The sequence below is a fragment of the Rhodnius prolixus genome, unplaced genomic scaffold (genome assembly GCF_049639745.1).
Source record: "Rhodnius prolixus isolate KJV_2025 unplaced genomic scaffold, Rpr scaffold_1, whole genome shotgun sequence".
Lineage (NCBI taxonomy): Eukaryota > Metazoa > Arthropoda > Insecta > Hemiptera > Reduviidae > Rhodnius > Rhodnius prolixus.
This window is the reverse complement of record NW_027411581.1, coordinates 56,478,403-56,499,028: the sequence shown is the minus strand read 5'-3', so window position 1 is coordinate 56,499,028 and position 20,626 is coordinate 56,478,403. Positions and strand designations below refer to the sequence as shown.

At 32.1% G+C, this 20,626-nt stretch overlaps 2 protein-coding genes across 4 annotated transcripts in view; both read right to left on the bottom strand.

Moving 5' to 3' along the window:
* Positions 1-1,720: 1,720 nt before the first annotated feature.
* Positions 1,721-13,921, bottom strand: LOC141445986 (polycomb protein PHO-like). 2 transcript variants are annotated; one of them, XM_074112306.1, is made up of 6 exons: positions 13,321-13,921; positions 10,268-10,391; positions 9,894-10,155; positions 8,833-9,002; positions 8,567-8,743; positions 1,721-5,509 (listed from the first exon to the last, which is right to left on the bottom strand). In XM_074112306.1, exons 1-5 carry the CDS (start codon positions 13,769-13,771, stop codon positions 8,605-8,607), a joined length of 1,146 nt encoding a protein of 381 aa, XP_073968407.1. In that variant the 5' UTR covers positions 13,772-13,921; the 3' UTR covers positions 1,721-5,509; positions 8,567-8,604. The 2 variants fall into 2 exon arrangements, with proteins under 2 accessions (XP_073968407.1, XP_073968408.1); XM_074112307.1 differs by having other exon boundaries at positions 9,894-10,134.
* Positions 13,922-14,056: 135 nt separating this feature from the next.
* The window catches only part of LOC141445984 (serine-enriched protein), a 95,088-nt gene continuing 88,518 nt past the window's right edge, over positions 14,057-20,626 (bottom strand). Inside the window, exons 9-14 of one of the 2 annotated variants that reach the window (XM_074112304.1) lie at positions 20,412-20,571; positions 19,511-19,689; positions 18,206-18,358; positions 17,367-17,545; positions 17,158-17,285; positions 14,057-14,617 (exon numbers count right to left, since the gene is read on the bottom strand). In XM_074112304.1, coding sequence (XP_073968405.1) covers positions 14,595-14,617; positions 17,158-17,285; positions 17,367-17,545; positions 18,206-18,358; positions 19,511-19,689; positions 20,412-20,571 — 822 coding nt within the window. In that variant the 3' untranslated portion in view covers positions 14,057-14,594. Of the gene's footprint in view, positions 14,618-15,417; positions 17,286-17,366; positions 17,546-18,205; positions 18,359-19,510; positions 19,690-20,411; positions 20,572-20,626 lie in introns of those variants that run through there. The other variant, XM_074112303.1, reaches the window with a different exon arrangement.

Here is a 20,626-nt window from a genome sequence, read left to right as displayed (position 1 = left end):
ATCATACTTATCCTTATTCTATCCATAGTGTCCTTCATTACCTTTTTGTTACGAAAAACCTAACTAGTGATACAGAAGTCTGCCCTCTCCATTTCTTGTGCTCATTTTCCTATATTATCTTTCTACTAGGCTTTTTCATTAACCCGTGTAAATAGCTAGACAAAAGTTTTATCTTTTATACAATGAATACAATAATTCCTTGTGTAGCAAATCTATTTTCACCAAACGAAGTATGGCAGGCAATTCAAAAATTTCTGTTATTTTTTTTCGAACCCTTCTTTAAGTAGGTGATAAATAATAAACAGTGTGTACTCAGAAGGCGGTGGTAAATAAGAGAGAAAACAAGGCCTGTCCACGGAGATCTGTTTTTAACGAAAAAAGCTTATTTCTTCATACCAATCGTTCCTTACCTTGCTCTGTGTGCGCTATTCTGGAGAAGAATTTTTGTTTGGACTGCCTACTTCAATTGTTTTGGACGTCCCATCTTTAATATATCCATTAAACAGTTTGACATAATTTAATTTATAGATAAAGAAATCCTGAAGATGAGCGCACACCCAAATGAAGCGGATTATCAGTCAAAAAGGATATCCGGCTCTTTATTTTAAGAACAGCAATTATGTCTTGATTGAAAAGTTGTAGAAATTAAAATATTTTTGGCATTTACAACAGAATTGAAAGGAAATATTAAATCGAATGAGGGAATGGAAAGTAATTGTCGCAATCTAATTTCAAGTAAAAACGGTTTGATGTAATTGGTGAAAAAGCTTTTGCAGAATGGGTTCTACAAGAAGTGTAAGAAAAAACATCTTCGCACCTCATTGTTGAAAACTTCAGGTTCTCAATAGGGAACGTGGAAACAACACAGCTGATATTTTGGCTACAACTCTTACTAGTATTCAATTTAATCATTAAATAAATGAACGAGGAAAAAGAAATAGTGATGTTTGGTAACACTCTTCTAATTCAATGTATCCTAATGATCATTTGGAAGTACAGTAAGTAGTATTAGACCTTAAAATAAATATGGATGCATGGGATAAACAGCTTTCGCAAGTGTAAATACAGGTGTAACAAGAGTTACTGCACGGATCTACAATCACACCCTCTGTCAATTCATGAAATCATAGATTATCTCTTATCTTCAGATACCAGAAAACAAAAATAACTTTTTCTAGTAAAAATGATTCAAATACGAGATTTGCGCACTTAAGTTTAAAGAAAATCGATATAGCTGCTACATAATTCTATTTAGAAAAACTGCACTTGAAAAACTTGAAATTCCAGCAATGCTTTCATCAACTGTTTCCCAAAAATTGCATAGCTGACGTAACTACAGCAAAAGTTTCAAATAAATGTGTAACGCAATTAGAAAGGAAAGAAAATGTCAGGAGTAATTTTTGGTAAAATAGCAGATTCCTGTAAATTAACACATAGATGATGGCAAATTTAGGCACAAAACCTAACAAATGGAAACAACAAGAGTATCAAAACAGTAAACCAAGTTTGAACCTTTCTGCGCTAGTAAATTTTTGAGATATTCGGTTCACACACAATCACGCAATATGCACTAATAATAATGTTCATGGGACCTCCAAACTTGTTTCCTGCCAATCTTCAATTTCTAAAATTTCACACGATTTTAATACTTCCACTCACGAAGTAAATACATACTAGAATTTGGGATAAATATATCATTAAGAAAAAAAAGACAACAATATCCTAAAATAGCTCAGTTCTTTGATTTTTTTTGTTTGTTTTAAATACATATAATTATATACGCACTCTCTCACTTATGTAATATATATAAAAGTTTATATATAAATATCAACTTTAAAAAAAACACTTGCTCATACAAATGTTTATATCTGTCATCATACTTTTTTCCAACCAATATAGAAGAAAATTGTTGGCAGTATCTGCACTCACTTTTTATTTCTTCTATTGTAACTTGTTAATACTTAAAATATAATTTACCGTACAATTGCAAATAATGTTCTCTATTTACAAAAAAAAGAGCTACTACGTTTCTGGTCAAAACCACCGGAGAAAAATTACAAAAAATAAAAAGAAGTTAAATATTTTAAAAATATTTGTTTTTTGTTTGTTTTCTTAAAAGTTTTCATTGCTTTAAATTCAATACTACTATTTACTTAATAAAAGTTTATTGGAAGTTTCGTCGAAGTCATTGCAAATTATTTATTTATTTAATTTATATATGTGTGTACGTATACACAAATGTGTAGTTAACAAAAATAAAACAGGCAGATCTTAATATTCCATTAAAATTTACAATTGTTATTGTGTGCTTTCATAATATACGTACAATTGAATGGAAGAGAAGAAATAAAGCTCTTCCAGAACAGTCAAGTTTAGAGAAGATGGCACAATAAATAAATTAATTATAAACTTTATCACAGGAAATAACTGTATATTTTTCGCGTTCGATTTTTCTTTTTTGTGGTAAAAATTTATTAGCAATTCGCTTTTTGTTTAGTTTAAGAAGCTAAATTAAAAAACAAAACAAAAAAAATACATAAGATCTGCATTTACATTTTTCGATTGTTCTGAGTGGGAAATTCTCAAAAACAGCACTAGTTTGTGAAAATAGACGAGAAGTGTATAAAGAATACATTGCGGTGACTAGGTACATGTCTATTATTCATACATTTTGGAAAATAGGGGTAAACTTGGCACATAATATTATCATTTTACCCTTCTGAAAATGTAGTATAAGGTTTGGAATACGCTTTAAGTTCATTTGGGTTACATTACTGAAGTTTGGGTTCAAGAAAAATCAGTAGAACCAAATTTTTGCCTCCGTTTCTACGGCCTTGCGGCAGTTATTTTTACAGCTTTTGTCATAACGACATTGGAGTGTTAAACTAGCAAACTGATTTCGATTTTGGTTTATCCAATTAACAAACACACACACACAGACAGAGAGAGAGAGAGAGAGAGAGAGAGAGAGAGAGAGAGAGAGAGAGAGAGAGAGAGAGAGAGAGTCAAAGTCTACAGAACATGAATTAATGCAGTAATAGGAGAACCAGCACAGCAACAAGAGCAAGGAGAATATTACTGAAAGGAGATCCCAGTAAAGATAAGTAAATTTATTCTTTCCACGAGAATAGGGCCAAGATACCCTATTCTCAGCTAATAAAGGGTAATAAAAAAGAAGTCGTAGCCTCGTAAGAGAACACTGAAAAGTAGCAAGACGGTGAAAATTAAGTAGTTGTAGATCTAAAAACAAATAAATGAATCCATATAGAATATACTGTGTAGATGGATGCAAGCAAGGTTCTTGGCGCAGAGAAATCATATGCAAAGACACAATTACAGAGCGGAAGTTCTCAATCAGACGCTTTTAAAGACATAAAAGAAGACGTCCTTTATGTAAATGCAAGCCTTTTATCAAGTGCAGTGCTACGAAACGAACTATCCAAATTCTAAGAAATACTTGCCCATGATCACTGACCGGGAAGTGGAACTAATCAGACTAGAAGTAGTCTTCTCAAACAATTAGAAGCCCAAGGCAGTTAGGGGCAGCCCTCTAGATCAGTGGTCGGCAATCTATGACCCGCGGGTCATCTAGTAACCCACTGGGAAAATTTTAGTGACCCACTATACAATTCTCAATTACGACGATTGGTAAGTATTCATGCCATCGCATGTTTGTATTGAGATGTGTAGCAAAATGTGATGAATTTCTATTATTATGCAGCGAGTACACCTTTCAACATGTACTTTTCTGTCAACATTTACAACTTCTTTCAAGATATAATTAAGGAATTGGTGATAATAAATTTGCAAATTAACTATGTAAGGAATATTGGATTATCCCAACAGTATAATTTTCTTATTTTCTGTACTCTGAAATAATATTTAATCTAAAATAGAAGTGACGTGACCCACCAGCAAGATGTTTTGTGAAAAAAAATTGAAAAATGACTCACTTGTAGGAAACGTTGCCGACCACTGCGCTAGATAATAAATTAGTACAAACGGTGGCTGAGAAGACGCATAATTTCAGCCAACCGCCAATAGATCACAGCTTCAACAGAAGAGGTAGTTCCAAAGGATTGGCAGGGAGTTAAAATTCTGTAGCTGTTGCTGGACTAGCATATTATTTGTGCGCTAAACAAAAAACTTCATTGCTTGCTTGGCACCTCGTCGTTAGAAAGATTCAGATTCAAATTTAACATTTTCAGATTTTCTGACAGGAATAACACTGTATCCTTGGGTGACAAATACCCCGGATAGTTGTGACATAAAAGATTTTTTTACACTAATAATAAAATGTTGCCAAAGATTGAACAACATAAATATAAACGGTAGTTTTTTTCAACATTGCCCAAAGTCATAGCTCGCACGAACCAAATGCAATTAAAAAAATCAAGTAAAAATAACTGACGCAAAACCTCATTACGCAATTTCTTCAACTTGGTTCTGAAATTATCTGGAAGATAAATGTATTAAACACCTTTACTTTATTATAATTCAGCGTAATTTTAAATTAAAAATAAACGCTTTCTCCTACTGAATTATTAACTTAATATTAAGTATTAATAACTATATTAATACTTAATTAAGCGAGCGAATCGTGATTCTCACTATGAACAAAAATGAGACAATGTTCTTGACACCGCATGGAAATATGAACCTTAAGACGTACCTTCGTTAATAAGAACTCCACGCAAATAACATAAGTAAACAGAACTTTAGGCGAATTCCTATAATTTGCTATTCTGTACAAGCTATACACCTCGCGACTACTTACACCATTTTTTTTTTTTTTTTTTTTACGATACAAATTCTTCGCAAACAAACAATTCTCTTTATTTACAATCCATTTTTTGTTTTGGTAAATTAAATAACAGGTACAGAAAAAAAAGAGAAAAAAAATCTAACTTAACTGGTTAAGGAGAGATTAATTTTGTACAAAATGTATACAATATGTATAATAAGTCCCTTAAAAAAAAGAATTCCAAACTAAACTGGTCAAAATATATTTTTTCAGACTGTAAGAGATCACATTTCTCCAGTCTAAAATAAATGGTATCTTTATTTAAATTTACATTTTTCTTAGTAACATTTTGGCCAGTACAGTGAAGAATTTCTCATGCTAAAGATATTTTCAAATACTTTCTTAAAAATAAATATCTGTTAATTTTAAACAATTAATAATCCAAATTTGAGAAAGGAGATTTCCCTGGATGCTATTAAATATACATCATTTCATAGCAGAGGCAGCAACTATCAATAAACCTATTTCTCAAAAATAAGCCACTTAGAATTTTTTGTTTTTAATAAAAAAAAAAAAAAAAAATTAAATATTCGTTATTTTGAATATCACCAAAAAACGGCTGGCATCCTATTATTTTAGTAAGTTGGGCGTGCGGATCACTTCACATTCCTCTTCAATGTGCTTCCTTGCCCATTTTATATAACTTTATATTTTTCAACTTCTTTTCGAATATAAAATCTTGCACACCTCCATTTCTGTGGGTGCCTAAAAAGAAAATAAAAATAAAATATCACCTCGTTTTTCTTTAAAGAAAAAATATTAAAAACAAAAGTTTGATATTGCACTTTTCATATTGTTTTAAATTTATCGTATTGAAGTTAATCATATTTTAAGAACTATTAGCTGAGAATCTAGAAGCCCAACATAATAGAAGCTACTGGAAGTCCATAAAGAGATTTATTTATAAAAGAACTAAAATAATAAAGAGCATTTCAATGGAAAGCGTCTTCCATAAAGCCATGATAAAATAGTTGCATGTTGGAATCTGGTGACTATCTACTTTTTTAAACATTTTTGGTACAGATGAGTGTCAGAGAGAGAGAGAAAAAAAAAAATTCCAGGGTGACCAGAGTTATATGCTCCACCCACTTTTTTTTTAAACGGCGGGAAATTTCGAAAAAATAAAAAACACGTATTTAATCATTTTTAGTCTAGTTTATTTTTAGTGATTGACCCATTTTTTTAAACCTCTGTATCTCGAGATACAGCATCCAACTTTTGTTTTTCAAATGGAACGTTATATTTTTTGTTGCATATTTTTATAGTATTTGAGCTCCTAAAAATAACAAAAAAAATTTTTTTTGAAATCGGTTAGGTTTTTTAAAAGTTATGGTAATTTAAAATATGAAAAACAAATTTCAGTTTACCGTCAAAATTACGTTATTTTTTTTTAAAGAATCTGTTCAAACTGGGCACAATCAACGGATAGGCAAGCCAAAACTCTGGACTCCCACGCTTTGCTTGTAGCAGCACTTATGGTGGCGAAGTCAAGATCTAGAAAGGCTAGAGTTATTCGACGTTCAGGTAGTTTTTTCTACAAACGTTTGGTGTGGAGTTTTACTTTAATCAACTAATCGGCCCATACTTCTACAGAGAGAACTTAACTGGTGCAAGGTATCTAACTTTTTTTAAGAGACATTTTGCCAGTTCTGCTTGAAGATGTTCCTCTACAACGTCGGCTAGATATGTGTTTTCAGCAAGATGGTTGCCCGGCACATAATGCGAGAGTGGTTCGAGGTTGCCTGGACAGAAATTTCCATGAAAAGTGCTTAGAGACTCATTGTCCCATCCAATGGCCACCTCGATCTCTGGACTTAACCCAAATGGACTATTTTTTGTGAGGATACCTAAAAAATAAAAAGTACAGTATCCTTAATCCCGTGGCTTCAGTCGATGATCTGAAAAGTCGAATTACTCTAGCCTGCCTAGATCTTGACTTCGCCACCATAAATGCTGCTACAAGCAAAGCGTGGGAATCCAGTGTTTTGGCTTGCCTATCCGTTGGTTGTGCCCAGTTTGAATAGATTCTTTAAAAAAAATAACGTAATTTTGACAGTAAACTGAAATTTGTTTTTCATATTTTAAATTACCATAACTTTTGAAAAACCTAACCGATTTCAAAAAATTTTTTTTTGTTTTTTTTAGGAGCTCAAATACTATAAAAATATGCAACTAAAAATATAACGTTCCATTTGAAAAACAAAAGTTGGATGCTGTATCTCGAGATACAGGGGTTTAAAAAAATGGGTCAATCACTGAAAATAAACTAGACTAAAAATGATTAAATACGTGTTTTTTTATTTTTTCGAAATTTCCCGCCGTTAAAAAAAAAGTGGGTGAAGCATAAACAACCTTGGTCACCCTGTATATAAAAATAAAATAAAAGACGGTTTCCATGAATTACAAATTAACAGTTAGACTTAAGCAAAAAATGCATCAAATCAATATGCAAGTATCCCCTAAAAGTTAATAAGTAAAAAATGATATAGTTGCTGTTCATACTCATCGAAAATTAAAAAAAAAAACAGCAAAAGAGAATGTTATGGCAACTGAGTACAGGAGAGAGAAGTATGGTAAATTGGACATTTAAAAGGTACTACACTACTTCTTATCAAGATTAGTGTCGAGGATTCCACGGAGTTGCCAGAAAGCCTAACCACCGCGACCCTGAGGATCTGTCTATAGTGGTATTCACTAATTAGATCATCAGAGGAGGTGCTTTGGCTCTTACCCTTTATGTTGTTGCTCGATTTGGAATGAATCTTGGGTGGCTCAAGTTTGAGACTGTTTTTTTTTTTTATCTGGTTAAAAAGTTTGGGCAGTTTTGATCAGCCTGTATTCTAGGGCAATACGTGAATCTATCTGGATTCCAAACCTAACTTTGAGCTATTCATTTAAGAAAATCACTCCTAATTTCAATACTAAATATTTCTCAGGTATTACCTCAAAATATTAAAACAATTATTTATAGAGCTAGTAACGTTATTATAATAACAACTACTTCCAGGGAAGAGATTAGCTGAGAGGTTAGCATACTGGACTCCCACGCGGAGGTCCCGAGTTCGAATCCAGCAGCTGACCCTTAGATTTTGTCTTTCTAGGAGCTTCTTACAGCTCACTGTCCGGTGATGGACAGTGTTGTCTGTAACGAGAGAACACTGTCCGGAGGCCGGCAGTGCACTGAAAAAGCTCCGGGCGCCAATAACCATAGATGTTGACGCGCCTTAAATAAAAAGAAAAAAAAAAACAACTACTTCCACTGACTAACCAGAAAAAAGGAGTTCAAAGGGGAAATAAATACAATAAAAAATACAACTACGCGTTTAAAATCGAACGGTTTCAAACGCAAGGTGCAAAACTGTACCTCATTTTATATACAACTATTTTCTAGTAAGTTTAACTTTGCATTGCATTGACGTGGATAAAAAACTTTTATTTACAATATGTTAACAGCAAAATTATATTAACAGAACTTGTGGGAGACAGCTGCTCTACAGCTCCATGGTCCTAACAATTACTCACTATTTTGGGGATAAAATGTGTTGCTAAAATTTCGAGTTTATGCTAAATTCCTCCAAAGCCAATTTACAGAACGAATGTTTCAGTTTTTTTTTTTGGAATTTTTAGTATAATTATACAAAATTTATTCAAAGGCTGTTTTAAAAACTGAAAAGTAAATTTGGATGTAAGTAAACCAAAAATCCTTAATACATAAAAGCCTACAAACCTACAATTAATCCCACAATACAGGTGTGTTCTTACCTCATTCTCACTTCAAAATTTACACCATGGTATACCCTTTATTCAGCGTACACAATAAATTGAGATTGGTCGTCGTGCATTTCCACTTTAACATAATGCGTTTGCGTATCATCGCCTGTAATAACTGTTTGAACATTATTTGTCGCTGTATTTCCACCTCTAATCACTGATCGAGGTCTGCAAGTGAAAACAAATTAATCAAAATAAATAAGGAATTAGGAGAATAATTTTTATACGTGATTATTCGTTACTTAAAATATACTTACTTAGCTTTCGCATGTGTTAATATATGTGATTTTAAATTAGTTGATTGTGCAAACTTCTTATTACAACCGTCGAATGGACAAACATATGGCCTATCTCCCGTATGTATCCTAACATGCGTCCTTAGATTGAAATCCAATGAAAACCGTTTACCACAACCTTCAAATGTGCACTACAAAAATAAATAAATAAAACAAATATAAAAATAAAATATTACACAATATGATAACAATATTTATTATCTTAGGTTAATTTAATTTGGTTTTCAGCAGCCTCTGAATGTGTAGCGAAAGTGGCTGCAAAGAAAAAATCAAGTACGACTTAGATCGACTTCTGAACACTAATAAAGGTTTTTCAGAAAAGTTTAACTGAAAAAAATAGTTGGGTGTGATAAGCGTGACGAGTCCACAGTCACCAATCCTCTGCAAGGCTTCTTTTGTAGTATAGAAGACTAAGGGAACGGGGACTTTGGATATCGAGTTCTGCCTGAGTCTTCAGGAAAATTAGAATATATAACGAAATAATGAAATGAAAAATAGTAAGTAACCTAAAACAATAAAAGCTATTTCGGTAGATATTTAAATAATGTCTATGATCGTATCTTCTTACTAGATGAAGGCAAAGAATATTTAATAATAATGATAATAACGGAAGGGATTAGCCGAGTGGTTGGCGCATACAGGATTCAAACGCGGAGACCCCGAGTTCGAATCCATTTGCTGGCCCTTAGATTTTCTCTTCCTAGGAGCTACTTACTGTCTAACAGCTGGACTATCCAGAGGCCGGCGGTAATAACCTCAGATCATGACGCGCCTTAAATTAAAATAAAAAGTAATAAAATAACTTTTATAATATTGATAATCTGACACTAGAAAAATATTCGACTTCATTTTTTGCTGGGAGCTTTTTCCGGAGGAAATGGCCACCCACATGAGAATGGATGGAAAGTCGACCAGGCTAGATAGGGCTCACCTGGAGGCTGATGTCCAGCAAGCATCTCAATGAAATTTTCTTAAAAAGTAAATAACAACAACTACATTAAAATTATCTAGTTATTACAGACCTGGAATGGTTTTTCGCCCGTATGAACTAATTGATGTCGTTTAAGTTTAGAAGATTCCACAAAAGCTTTGCCACATTCCGCGCAAACATGCACCCTGGGTCCGTGAGTGTGTAAATGTTTTCTCATTGCTGAATTATCGCGAAACATTTTTGCACAACCTTTGTGCGGACAGGCTATTGTCCTTTCCAGTCCATCGCTTCCTCCGCTACCTGATTTTTTCAGTTTCATTTTATGTCCGGGCCTAATTGGATCGTAGGAAATACTAGATTAAAAAAATAGAATATATAATTGTCATTAATGCACTTTAATCAGAATCTTGTTTTTCTTAAACTTCTTTCTTTCTTTTTTTTTCATACAAAAAGAGTCATACTGACCTAGCGAATTCTGCTAACTGTTTTGGATCACTAAGATCAAGTCCTGGTATAACCTCTGTAGATATTTTCCTATCAGTCATGTATTCTTCATAATCTGGATCGGGGTCTGGATTGCTTGCTTCGTCTATGAACAGGTAGACAGAAAAATATATTTATTGAAAATTTTAGCACAAACAAGGTGCGTAGGTAATTCAGGGTTATGTTATAAATTAAGGCTACATCTTCTATTTTTTTCTTGTATTTTTAATTCTAGTAATATTCTTATTAGTGGTAAATTAAGTACTATTAGTTTACTTTTTAGTTTGCAAATACATAGTGCGCTGTTGCAACACATCTGTGAGCTTATCTCAATAAACAATAAGTAAAATATGCTGTTTTCACCACTGATTTAATATGTAATCAGGGGTATCCGAGACATTTTCATACATAATCTAGAGATCAGGGCAACAGGCTCAGTTACTTCAGCAATGGACCATATTTTAATATATAAAGTTCTAATATTATAATATACTAATATTTAATATATTAGAACTGAGTAGGACTTCAATCTAGCTGGCCACCAGGAATGGTCATTGCAGAGAACTCGTCAGGTCCAGATTATCTACCTTAACCTGAACATTTGATATTAGGGCACTTCAAAACGAGATTTTTTTTTTTTTGGCAAGTACTTAAATTGAAAACAAAAATACTTCAATAATTAATGAAAGAATAGCCGGTGTTCAACGCTGAAAAGTAGATATTAGCAACTAAATGTAAAACTAACCAGCTAGCCCAACGCACCTTACCAAGTCAAATTTATAACTAGCACAGCAAACAGCTAATATAGCTGTCCGTTATGTGGTTAACTAATTAGGGGGGGAAAAACAGCCTGGAAACACAAAAAAAAAAATATCTAAAAAGAAAATAAGTATCAACTTGACCTAAGATGTTGGCATTTAAAAATCGTACCTGAAACTGTATTCTGACTACTTCATTTTTTTCTAAAATAAACACCAAAATAATTTCTGTTAACTCCTTTTAAGTCCTTAATGCGTCCAAAGAAGTGGTACCACATTGTTTTCTGTTTCGCATACTTCATAAGTTTTGTAATTTAAAATAAGAGTTCTTCTCCAATATTTTCTATTATTATTATTATTATTTTGTATTTAAGGGGCGTTAAAATCTGTGGTTATTGGCGCTCGGAGCTTTACCATCGGACAATGAGCTATAAGAAGCTCTTAAGAATAGAAAAGAAAATCTAAGGGCCAGTAGGTAGATTCGAAACCCGTTATCTCTGCTCCAGTGTTCGCTAACCGTTCAGCTAATCCCTTCCATCCCTTTTTTGTAATAATTATTTTTGCGTCAAAGGATGAACAAAATAGTTTATGCATATTCTGAATTTTCTATGAGAGAAAAAAAAAGCTTTCAAAGCAATTGTACTCTTGCAAGTAGCTCTATGATGGACAAATAGGAAAAAACGAATTATTTTTTCTAGGGAGAACTCAGGTTCATCTTTCCAAATAAAGTAAATTTCCTTTATTTGTCTGGTAAAATTTAATTTATAAACCTCACTCATAACAGGTTATAACCAAATTGGAATTTCAATGTAAATGATTTTTTTATAGTATGATTGAATATACTAGTATTTTGAGTTTAGAATTAATGGAATGAGGAATTCTAAGACTCTCCGGAAATGATGAAGGTCAACGGGAATACTTTTCACAGACATAAGACTTACAAAACTAATTTAAAAAAACAATAATAATGAATTTAAGTTAAAAAGACACATGATTAACAAAGAGTATGAATAAAATTTAAGGTAACTTATTTCATTTTCTGTGATATGCGATAGTTTTGCTTTTCAAGACGTACGATGCAATAAATATATACATATATATTTTTTAAATAGCAATAGAATGGGCCAACTAACTTAAGACAGTTCCCAGTCGAACTCCTATCGCCCTATCTGAAACCTGATATCCCTGCTGCCTAATTTAATAAACTCTGTTATACAATTAAGCGAAAGTTTACATCCAAACTCATGTAGATCGTAAAAATTTACTTTCTTTTTAACAAAAGGTTTTACCCAAAATTAAAAAAAAAAAAAAAAATTAATGGCGATCCTCAAATTTTGAAACAAAATTTGTCTCCCTTAATTGGAATAAAACTGTAATGAAATCAATAGGTATATCCAACTGATAGCGTCAGGAAAATGTAATAAAAGATTATCAAAAACCAAATTAATTTCGGTAATATTTTGTGTATTACAGTTGTATTGCTAATCACTCTGCTAGTATTAAACTTTTATTTGTGCTTATTAATTATTACTCTTTTGCATATACTCTCAAAACATACACTTAAAACGCTTATTATTTCAGAATACAGAATATCACATAGTATAAAACAGAAATTCATGTGGGAATTTCATAACTATTTAAAAACAAAAATTAAAATTAAAACTGAAAGATGTGGCTTTCTTTGTATTTATGTAATTCTTTGTATTTTAATAATCAAACGATACGAGTGAAATAACTGATGATTTAAAATGAATTCTACTTTAAAACCTTAAAAACCATAAATAATTTTAAAATTAGTTAAGAATAAGGTAAGGGTTTATTCACGATGTTTGAAACTAATATTAAAACAAAAATTTAAAGTTTCTATTCTCAAATTTCAACGGGAATTAAATTTATTTACATTTAGAAATTGATTTTTAGAAAAAATATTAAGTTTTTTTGAACCAAAAATTATATTAAACTGAAAAAATGACATTAAGCCGAGATGCAGTCTACCCAAGTGGACAAATAAAATGGCTTCACTCCGCCATAGCACAAAAGCGGCCATTTTACATTAATAAAGGAGCCATATTGCAAAATAATAATGGCAGCCTCCTTGGTGCACTTATGGCCGTTCTCAAATCAAAACAAACAGTGGAAAACACTAGTTTTCTAAGTAATAAAAAGGTGACAGTCACAGAAAATGTTTAATAAGTGTGGGATATTAGTTGATATCGATCGGTCCAAGGTAAGCTTGTCCCTGACGCGATCCTAACAGCTCTACGAATTACTACTTACCATCATCGGTACCTGAGGCCCACATTGTCACTGAAAATTCACCTTCCAGGGTTCTAATTTGGACTTGCTTTTGTTCCCATTTCCTTGTTTTTGTCTCAGTGATGTCTGGAAACTGATCTGAGGTCCTAAACCTTGGCGTCTTCTTTGGTTTTCTTTGTCCTCTCTTTGAGGGCCCAGGGCTGGTTTCCACGTACAATTCATTATCTGGAACTGGTATCTGTTCATAAACTGCCAAAGGATCAACTGCCCCAACAATTTCCTCTTGAGTTTGTAGAATAATTTCTTCTCGGTCAGGTGGTAAACCTTGTAAAGAAAGCATTTGTTGGCCTTCAACACATTCAATAGTTGTTTCCACAGTCTCGCACGGAATTTCTACCGGTATAGTCTCTATTTCTATTTCTTGTATGTCCGGCTGTATTTCCACTTCCGAAACATAATCAACCGACGCCATGTTTGCAACTGGTTAAAGTCTCGTTAGTACACTTAGTTTCCACTAGAGTACAGGTATACCAATAGATGATTTTTTTTTTTACTTGTTAATAACCGTACAATAATACAGTGGATATTCTAGCAAAAAAAAGTGTTACTGATTGAAGCAAAAAATTATAAGATGTATACTTTTACTTGGATGTGATAAAGGCAATGCAATAAAAAGAAAGGTGAATATTCTATAGAAGGTGATCTGCACCACCACCTTATTACAAAAGGGTATTACCTCTTGCTTGGTTATCGGAATCAGTTATAAACAGTATCACATGCACTGGTTAAGTTGTGGAAAGTATGAGAACATTTAAATCATATCGTGGAGTAAACTTCGCAATATTTGAAGAAGAACGTTTTAAAATTATCCCACTCTGTTTAGGTTGACAACTTAATTTTCAATTGTTCCGGCTCAACAAGGAAAATATTGGTAATTTCTTTTTTGAAAATTTTAAATGTTGAAGTTTGATCATTTGTAATATATTACTCATCATCCATATTTAAACTTAGTCTTGTTTGTTTCTTACATTTTAAAAATGGTCTCTCTGAAACTGAGCAAAACGTTTTAGTGATCTGTTGTGGATGAAAGCATTACGAATGTAACTATGTGTGTTCAATAATTAAAAACAGAATTTGATATTTAATTAAATGTTGAGTTTACAATAATTTCTTAACTAGAGTATTAATATATTAAAACAATGTCACTGTAGAAGAGCAATCTCTTTTCTCGCTTTTAATTTCGTGTAATGAAATGTGCAATATTTCTTTTGTTGAGTTGCGGAAAATCTCCATGATTACAGTGCTTCTCTTTGAAGAGCTAGAGAAAGAAAAAAGTTTTATTTTTAGTATCTATTAAGCACATAATCATTCAGTGCAAAGTATTCAGTTTAAAATGTAGTTAATTTATTCTATGCTTAGAACTATTATATTATTATTATTTATGTAATGTATACCGATCATTTTTTACAGTGAAATGTTGGATTACGTAACGTAAAAAGCATTTTTGTTTTGAATGTAAATAAATTTATCCTATTTTCCATATTTTTTTGAGTGAGCTTGTATTGAAGTACCCACTCATTTTAATCTTAGTTCAGTATTGCCTACATTTTTAGTGTGAAAAAAACTTTAAATTTCTCCTGCACTAATACTTCTACACCGTTCTCAAGCATTCATTGCCTCGCCAGGAAGCCATCCCATAGTATCCTTGTCCTTGTAGGTCTCATTACCTAATTCAACCGGGTCTTTTTTCATCTGATGTGTTCAGCTTTTTTTCTAAAAATCTACATTTTTTTTCGGCTATCTTACCCTTCCCTTCTGCATTGTCAAGACATTTACAATTCATGTCTACAATTTCTTTCTGATCGTGTGTCTAGATTTCCACCGCAATCCTATTCTGATTTTATGGGTGGCTAACAAATCACTCGATAAATTTATAAAACAATTTAACCGCATTTTACTTCTTGAATTGCTTTTTCTCTTACTTTCTACCTGTAAGACTTTATGAAGTTACGAGAAATTTACCTGTTTTAACAGAAAAAATTGAGTATTTTGTTCAAACTTATCTTGAAATCGATCAGCGCTTTCTAAGAATTAAGGAATTACACAAAAATAGAGAAATAGTAGTTCGATACAGCTCATTTTTTTTATTTAAATAATATCAAATGTACAACGGCGTTGGTTTCTGCAATGAAATAGAAGCTGGGTCTAAGAAAGTTTTAAATTTAAGTACTACATAAAGTTTACGAACCGTAATAAAAGAGATAGAGATTGTACAAAAAGGAGCATACTTCAACTAAATTATTACAAAGTTCAGGGATAATTCAAAAGTTTGGCACCATTTTCAATAGGGAATTACTATTACTGGGGTAAATCAAGGCGACTTTCATTCCAACTAATACAGTTACAATATTTAATAAAATACAAAAATTATAATTGAAGCAGAGTGTGCATTGGTAAGGAATACAGCTAGCTGCTTTTAGCTGCCTAGGTTAAATATTGTTTCTACCTCTAGGTAGTGGACTCTGGGGCCTCCAGCCCTTTCATGAACTTTTTTGTACAAATTCAACACTTCAACTGGGCAGGTAAATTATTGGATGAGTCATTAATTTCATATTGTAACGTAAAAATCGCACAAATTTCAAAACACTAATATTTCTTCGTGTTATCGCAAAATTTATTTTAAAATAAAATTAATTGATAAAATTATGCCTAGACATAATCAATAAACAATTTTAAAACCTGCATGCATTAAAATTACTACCTTTATAACTTTTTATTTTTCTTGCTAGCATTATATACATACACATACAGTTATTGTTAAAAAAAAAATATTTTACAATTAAAAACTTTTCAAATAATAATCGAAAAGTACAGTGTACTTAGAGCTGTGAAAACTGAGGTTTACTGTTCTACTATTAATAATAAAATGTTTTATTTTACGCAAAAAATTCTCACGACCATGCTGCGAGCGCAAAGAAGACGTCGTAGGTGGAAAATGGCCTATAAGCGTGGGGCTTGGTACCCTCGTTTTAGAGAATAATTGAACGGCTATTCCCCCAGAACTAACGAAAATAAAATTTTCCAGGAAAAACGTTTAAAATAAAAGTGATAGGCTTTCACAACGCACTATCTATACGAAGTTTAAATAAATTTATGTAAATCGCGAAAAAATGAAGAATTGTTTTAGTTAAGTCGATTTCAGCTTAGGTTGTCAAATGCGAAAAACAGATACAAAGTTTGAGCGTTTTGAGACTTTCATCCTTACACAGATCATTCTAAAAAATCTTCTTATTTTTTTACCCAGGAAGTCTGAAAACGTTTTTTCAGAGAAAATTTCAAAAGATTGCAATATAATCTCTTACCCAAGTAAAAATATGAGTTTACTGTTTGGTTGCATTCATTACTTCCTTCACAAATAGTTTTTGTTTCTCACATATTGAACTAAATAATTAATTTATTTGTCAATTTAATCACGTAAATATATGATCATTAAAAAATAAAAGTACAATATGGTAGGCAATAATTTGGTAGGTTGTACTCGAAGGTATCTAGTGGTATTATTTTATAAGAATGATTCCTTTTAATCACGTTTGTACAATAATTCTATCTGAGTAGCAGTTTTCTTACTTATAACTACTTTTGATTAAATCCAGACTTTCTAGAATTTTCTCTTATTCTAACGTACAATATTCTTAAAAAATGAAATTACAAATAAATAATGGAGTCGCTACCAAAATGATGTTAACAAATAGCATGCCATCATAAGGTATTTTTTTTTTTTTTTTTTAAAGAAACTGCAATTTCATTTCGTAGCAGGTGTAAAAACTTCGTAGTCCAATACGGTAAAATTATAATCACCCATTAACACTGTACACGATGCATTTTCACCATCATATGAATGTGGTAGATTTGAATAACTATCCATGTTTGTATTACAATTGCTTGAAATGAAGAGATCAGCGCCAGCTCCGAATATTGGTCCACAGCTGAAAGAAAAATCTTATATTTAAAAACAAAATGAAATTAAACGCGTACAACCAACAAATGAAAAAATTCAAGTTACTTACTCAGGATGGTAGCAAACAGCAAATGGCTTTTTAACAATTTCAAATTTAGTGGGTGGAATATCTTGATTATTAGCTAAAGTAAATAAGAATGCCCTTTCAGATGGTACATAGTGTCCTTTGAGGTTTGTCTTGCCCCAAGGTACATCAGAAAAGCCGCCACAGATTTCACCACAACTTCCCTACAATACAATAATAGTTTATAATTAGACAGGTCTTTAATTACAAGAGGAAGAATGTTCAGAAATGGCCAAAGAATGACTTCATTACAAAAACTTGTTTATTGTGCCCTAAGCTTCGGGTACCATCAGTGACTTTCATCTTTATTACATTAGTACCATAAGCTCTTTGGGGTTGAAGAGTTGTGTACTTCAACGAAGAAAAGTTAATAAAATAAATTTGGTTTCTTTCAACATATATATAATATAAGTTAAGCTTTTATGATTTCTTAAAATAGTGCAAAAATGTTGCAAAAGTAAGAATCCTTTCTACTTCGAAGTTTCTGGAGATTAGACCTATACTTCAACAAGAAACCTACTAATTAATGATAAATTGAGAGATTTAAGAATGGAAACATGAAATCCGATTTAAAATATGTCAAAGTCGTAATACTTTAACTAGCTGGCTCTCGAGCGAAAAATTCAACGTAGATTAACACACAGAGCCCCCCTAGGTAACAAATTAGTATGTAGAACAGATTCACATGTAATATCCTGTCATCAGAGACCTTTCCTAATGGTTCTTATTGCTTTGATTTTGTGAGAGATGCATTAGCTCCTCCATACCAAATAACATAAAAGTGCTAGCATAATATGGATTAAGATATGGATTAACATTTGTACCGTTATTATGACGAAAGTAGGCGCTACACCATCGCAATGTCTATGAAAACTATCAGCAGAAGAACCATGACTGGAAGCTCTGTAAACTAATCGCCAAACTTGCTTAGGTTTTCCATACCATCCGGTAAGAATTCTCTGGAAACACGATTTGTCCTGTAACATAAAATGGTGAAATATTAATTTTAACTTTTATTTTTTTAAACTTAAAGTACCTCAGAAGGAAAAGGCACCATGTCACAAAAAGTAAATTTTACAGGGGAGCCAAATGAAGATATTTTTCCAAATTCATTTTAGTTCTACCTTTCCGGTTATACTCTTTCCTGTACTTCTTCACCATAATTATTACAGTAGGTATCGCCACTTTAACTCCCATATTTTAAAATATTTTACTTTGATCTCCATTGTGAAAACATTTATGTCCATGTAGTGCTTTTTACCCTTAAGCAATGAAGTATCATAGTGCTTTTTAAAAATACATAAATCGGTTAATATTGAGCATAGGACATAGTGATTTAAACCTCTAGAAAGAGCAACAGAAAATTTGTTAAATGATGGCAAAATCTGATATTCGAAAAAATGGACATGGTGCCATTTCCTTCCGAGGTACTATTTAGGGTAACATAGAAATAATTGGGTGTACTTATTTCTGCTCAGTTTTCCTATGTAGTTAGCACCCCCTTCATAACTAAAATTAAGAACTTAGATTTTCTACAAAAAGCTCATTTTCAGAAAAAAAAAATGTTTCGAATAAAAGTGATTAAAGAAAAGAGATGCCGCCATTCACAAGAAATTTCCAAAAATTTCATTAATACATTCAGAAAAAGGGTTGACAGTTTAGTTGCACCTTCTAAATAAAATCGGTAATTTAATTGCATTTAGTTATGTTGATGAAGTAACTGTTCTAAAAGAGCACTTTAAAGGTGACCATAACACTGCAGTTTCAAAAAATACGATTTCTTGGGAGATATTCTATTGTATGTATTAGATATTTAGTGAAATAAAAGATATTCAATGTACTAACATTGAAAGAAAATAGAATCATTTTCGAAGAAAATGTCGCTTCAAATTTTGTCCAAAATCGTAATAATGTAAGCGGCAACAATAAGTACTAAAATTAGAAAGCAAGACGTGCTTTTGAAACATTCTGAAGCCTGTACATAAACAGAAAAGCCCTAAAAAAAACTTCGTACACAGAGCATGGTCTGATTACATCTGGCATGACAGTAATAATGCGTTTAACCAAGAATAAGAGAAGGTAATATATACATGTAGTTATAAAACAAAAAACTAGATAATTCAACTAACTTGTACTAAAATCTGTGATCCAGGAAACAGTTTTAACGATAATCTTGGCCTAAGGCGTTTATCCTCTGATGAACTGGAAGAGAATTTATAAGGTAACGCAGCAAATCTATATCTTTCTAAAGAGAGTTCCATTGGTACAGCTCCTGTTGGTTCAACCTCTTCTGCAAACACTTGGCTATCTAAAATATGAAAAACCTTTTGCTAAAAATTTATAAATGACTAGGATTGTAATAAGCTATAAACTGCCTGACTAATGTAAAGTAATACATTTTTTTTCAGGCGGGATTTGCGTCCAACTACCAAATTTGGTATCGTGGAAGAAGACAACAAGCAAACGACTGCAAATTCCTATTATTATTAACCATTAAATAAAAGCCTAGGCCTAGACCGGTACCATAATACATATAAATTTTGCAGGCCTCGCTCCTAAGCGTGTGGAGCCTAGTTTTTACTTTAATAGTCCATTATGACATATTTAAGCACGTAAGGGTGTTCGTGAACACATTGGACCTTCTCTCTACAGAGTCTAATTATGTCCTTCGCACCGAAATGCTCACTATAATTATGAAATGCCTGAGATGATGTTTGAAATGCAGAGATCTTCCCAGTTTGCTTTTAATCACTCTTAATAATCACCTTTCTGAGATACCGAACTCGAAAAAATTCATTTCAGGATAAGAATTCGAAATAAGAACAAATTTCATCAAGTTTTAATTGTATATACATTCTTACTTGAAATCATAAACCTTGTTTGAATTCTCAACAGCATGGCAAGAAAATATAGGTAGATATCTCATCATTTACAGATGGAAAGAATTAGAAAACTTATTTAAATGTTTTTTATAAAGCACTGGTTTTAAAAAATTAATTTTTCTTTAAATAAACAAAATTAAATTCTCACCAATAAGTAGAAGCCTAACATGATTGATAACACCATGAAGTTGTTGGCAAACTTTAGCTCTTTCATCTTCAGTCCAGTGGGTAGTTGGTCGACTGACTCCAGAATGAAATTTTGCCCAATTAAGTACAGCTCGCCAAACATCCTCTTCTTCTAGTGCTACCTAGAAGAGAAATACCAATATAATCATAATATTTTGAATAAAGAGATGAAAACTT

Coding starts and splice junctions, on each gene's coding strand:
- LOC141445986 (XM_074112306.1), bottom strand. CDS start 13,771: ATGGCGTCGGTTGATTATGTTTCGGAAGTGGAAATACAGCCGGACATA. Junction 10,392..13,320: donor GGCCTCAGGTACCGATGATG/GTAAGTAGTAAT, acceptor ACCTGTTCATAG/ACGAAGCAAGCAATCCAGAC. Junction 8,744..8,832: donor TTAACACATGCGAAAGCTAA/GTAAGTATATTT, acceptor TTTCACTTGCAG/ACCTCGATCAGTGATTAGAG.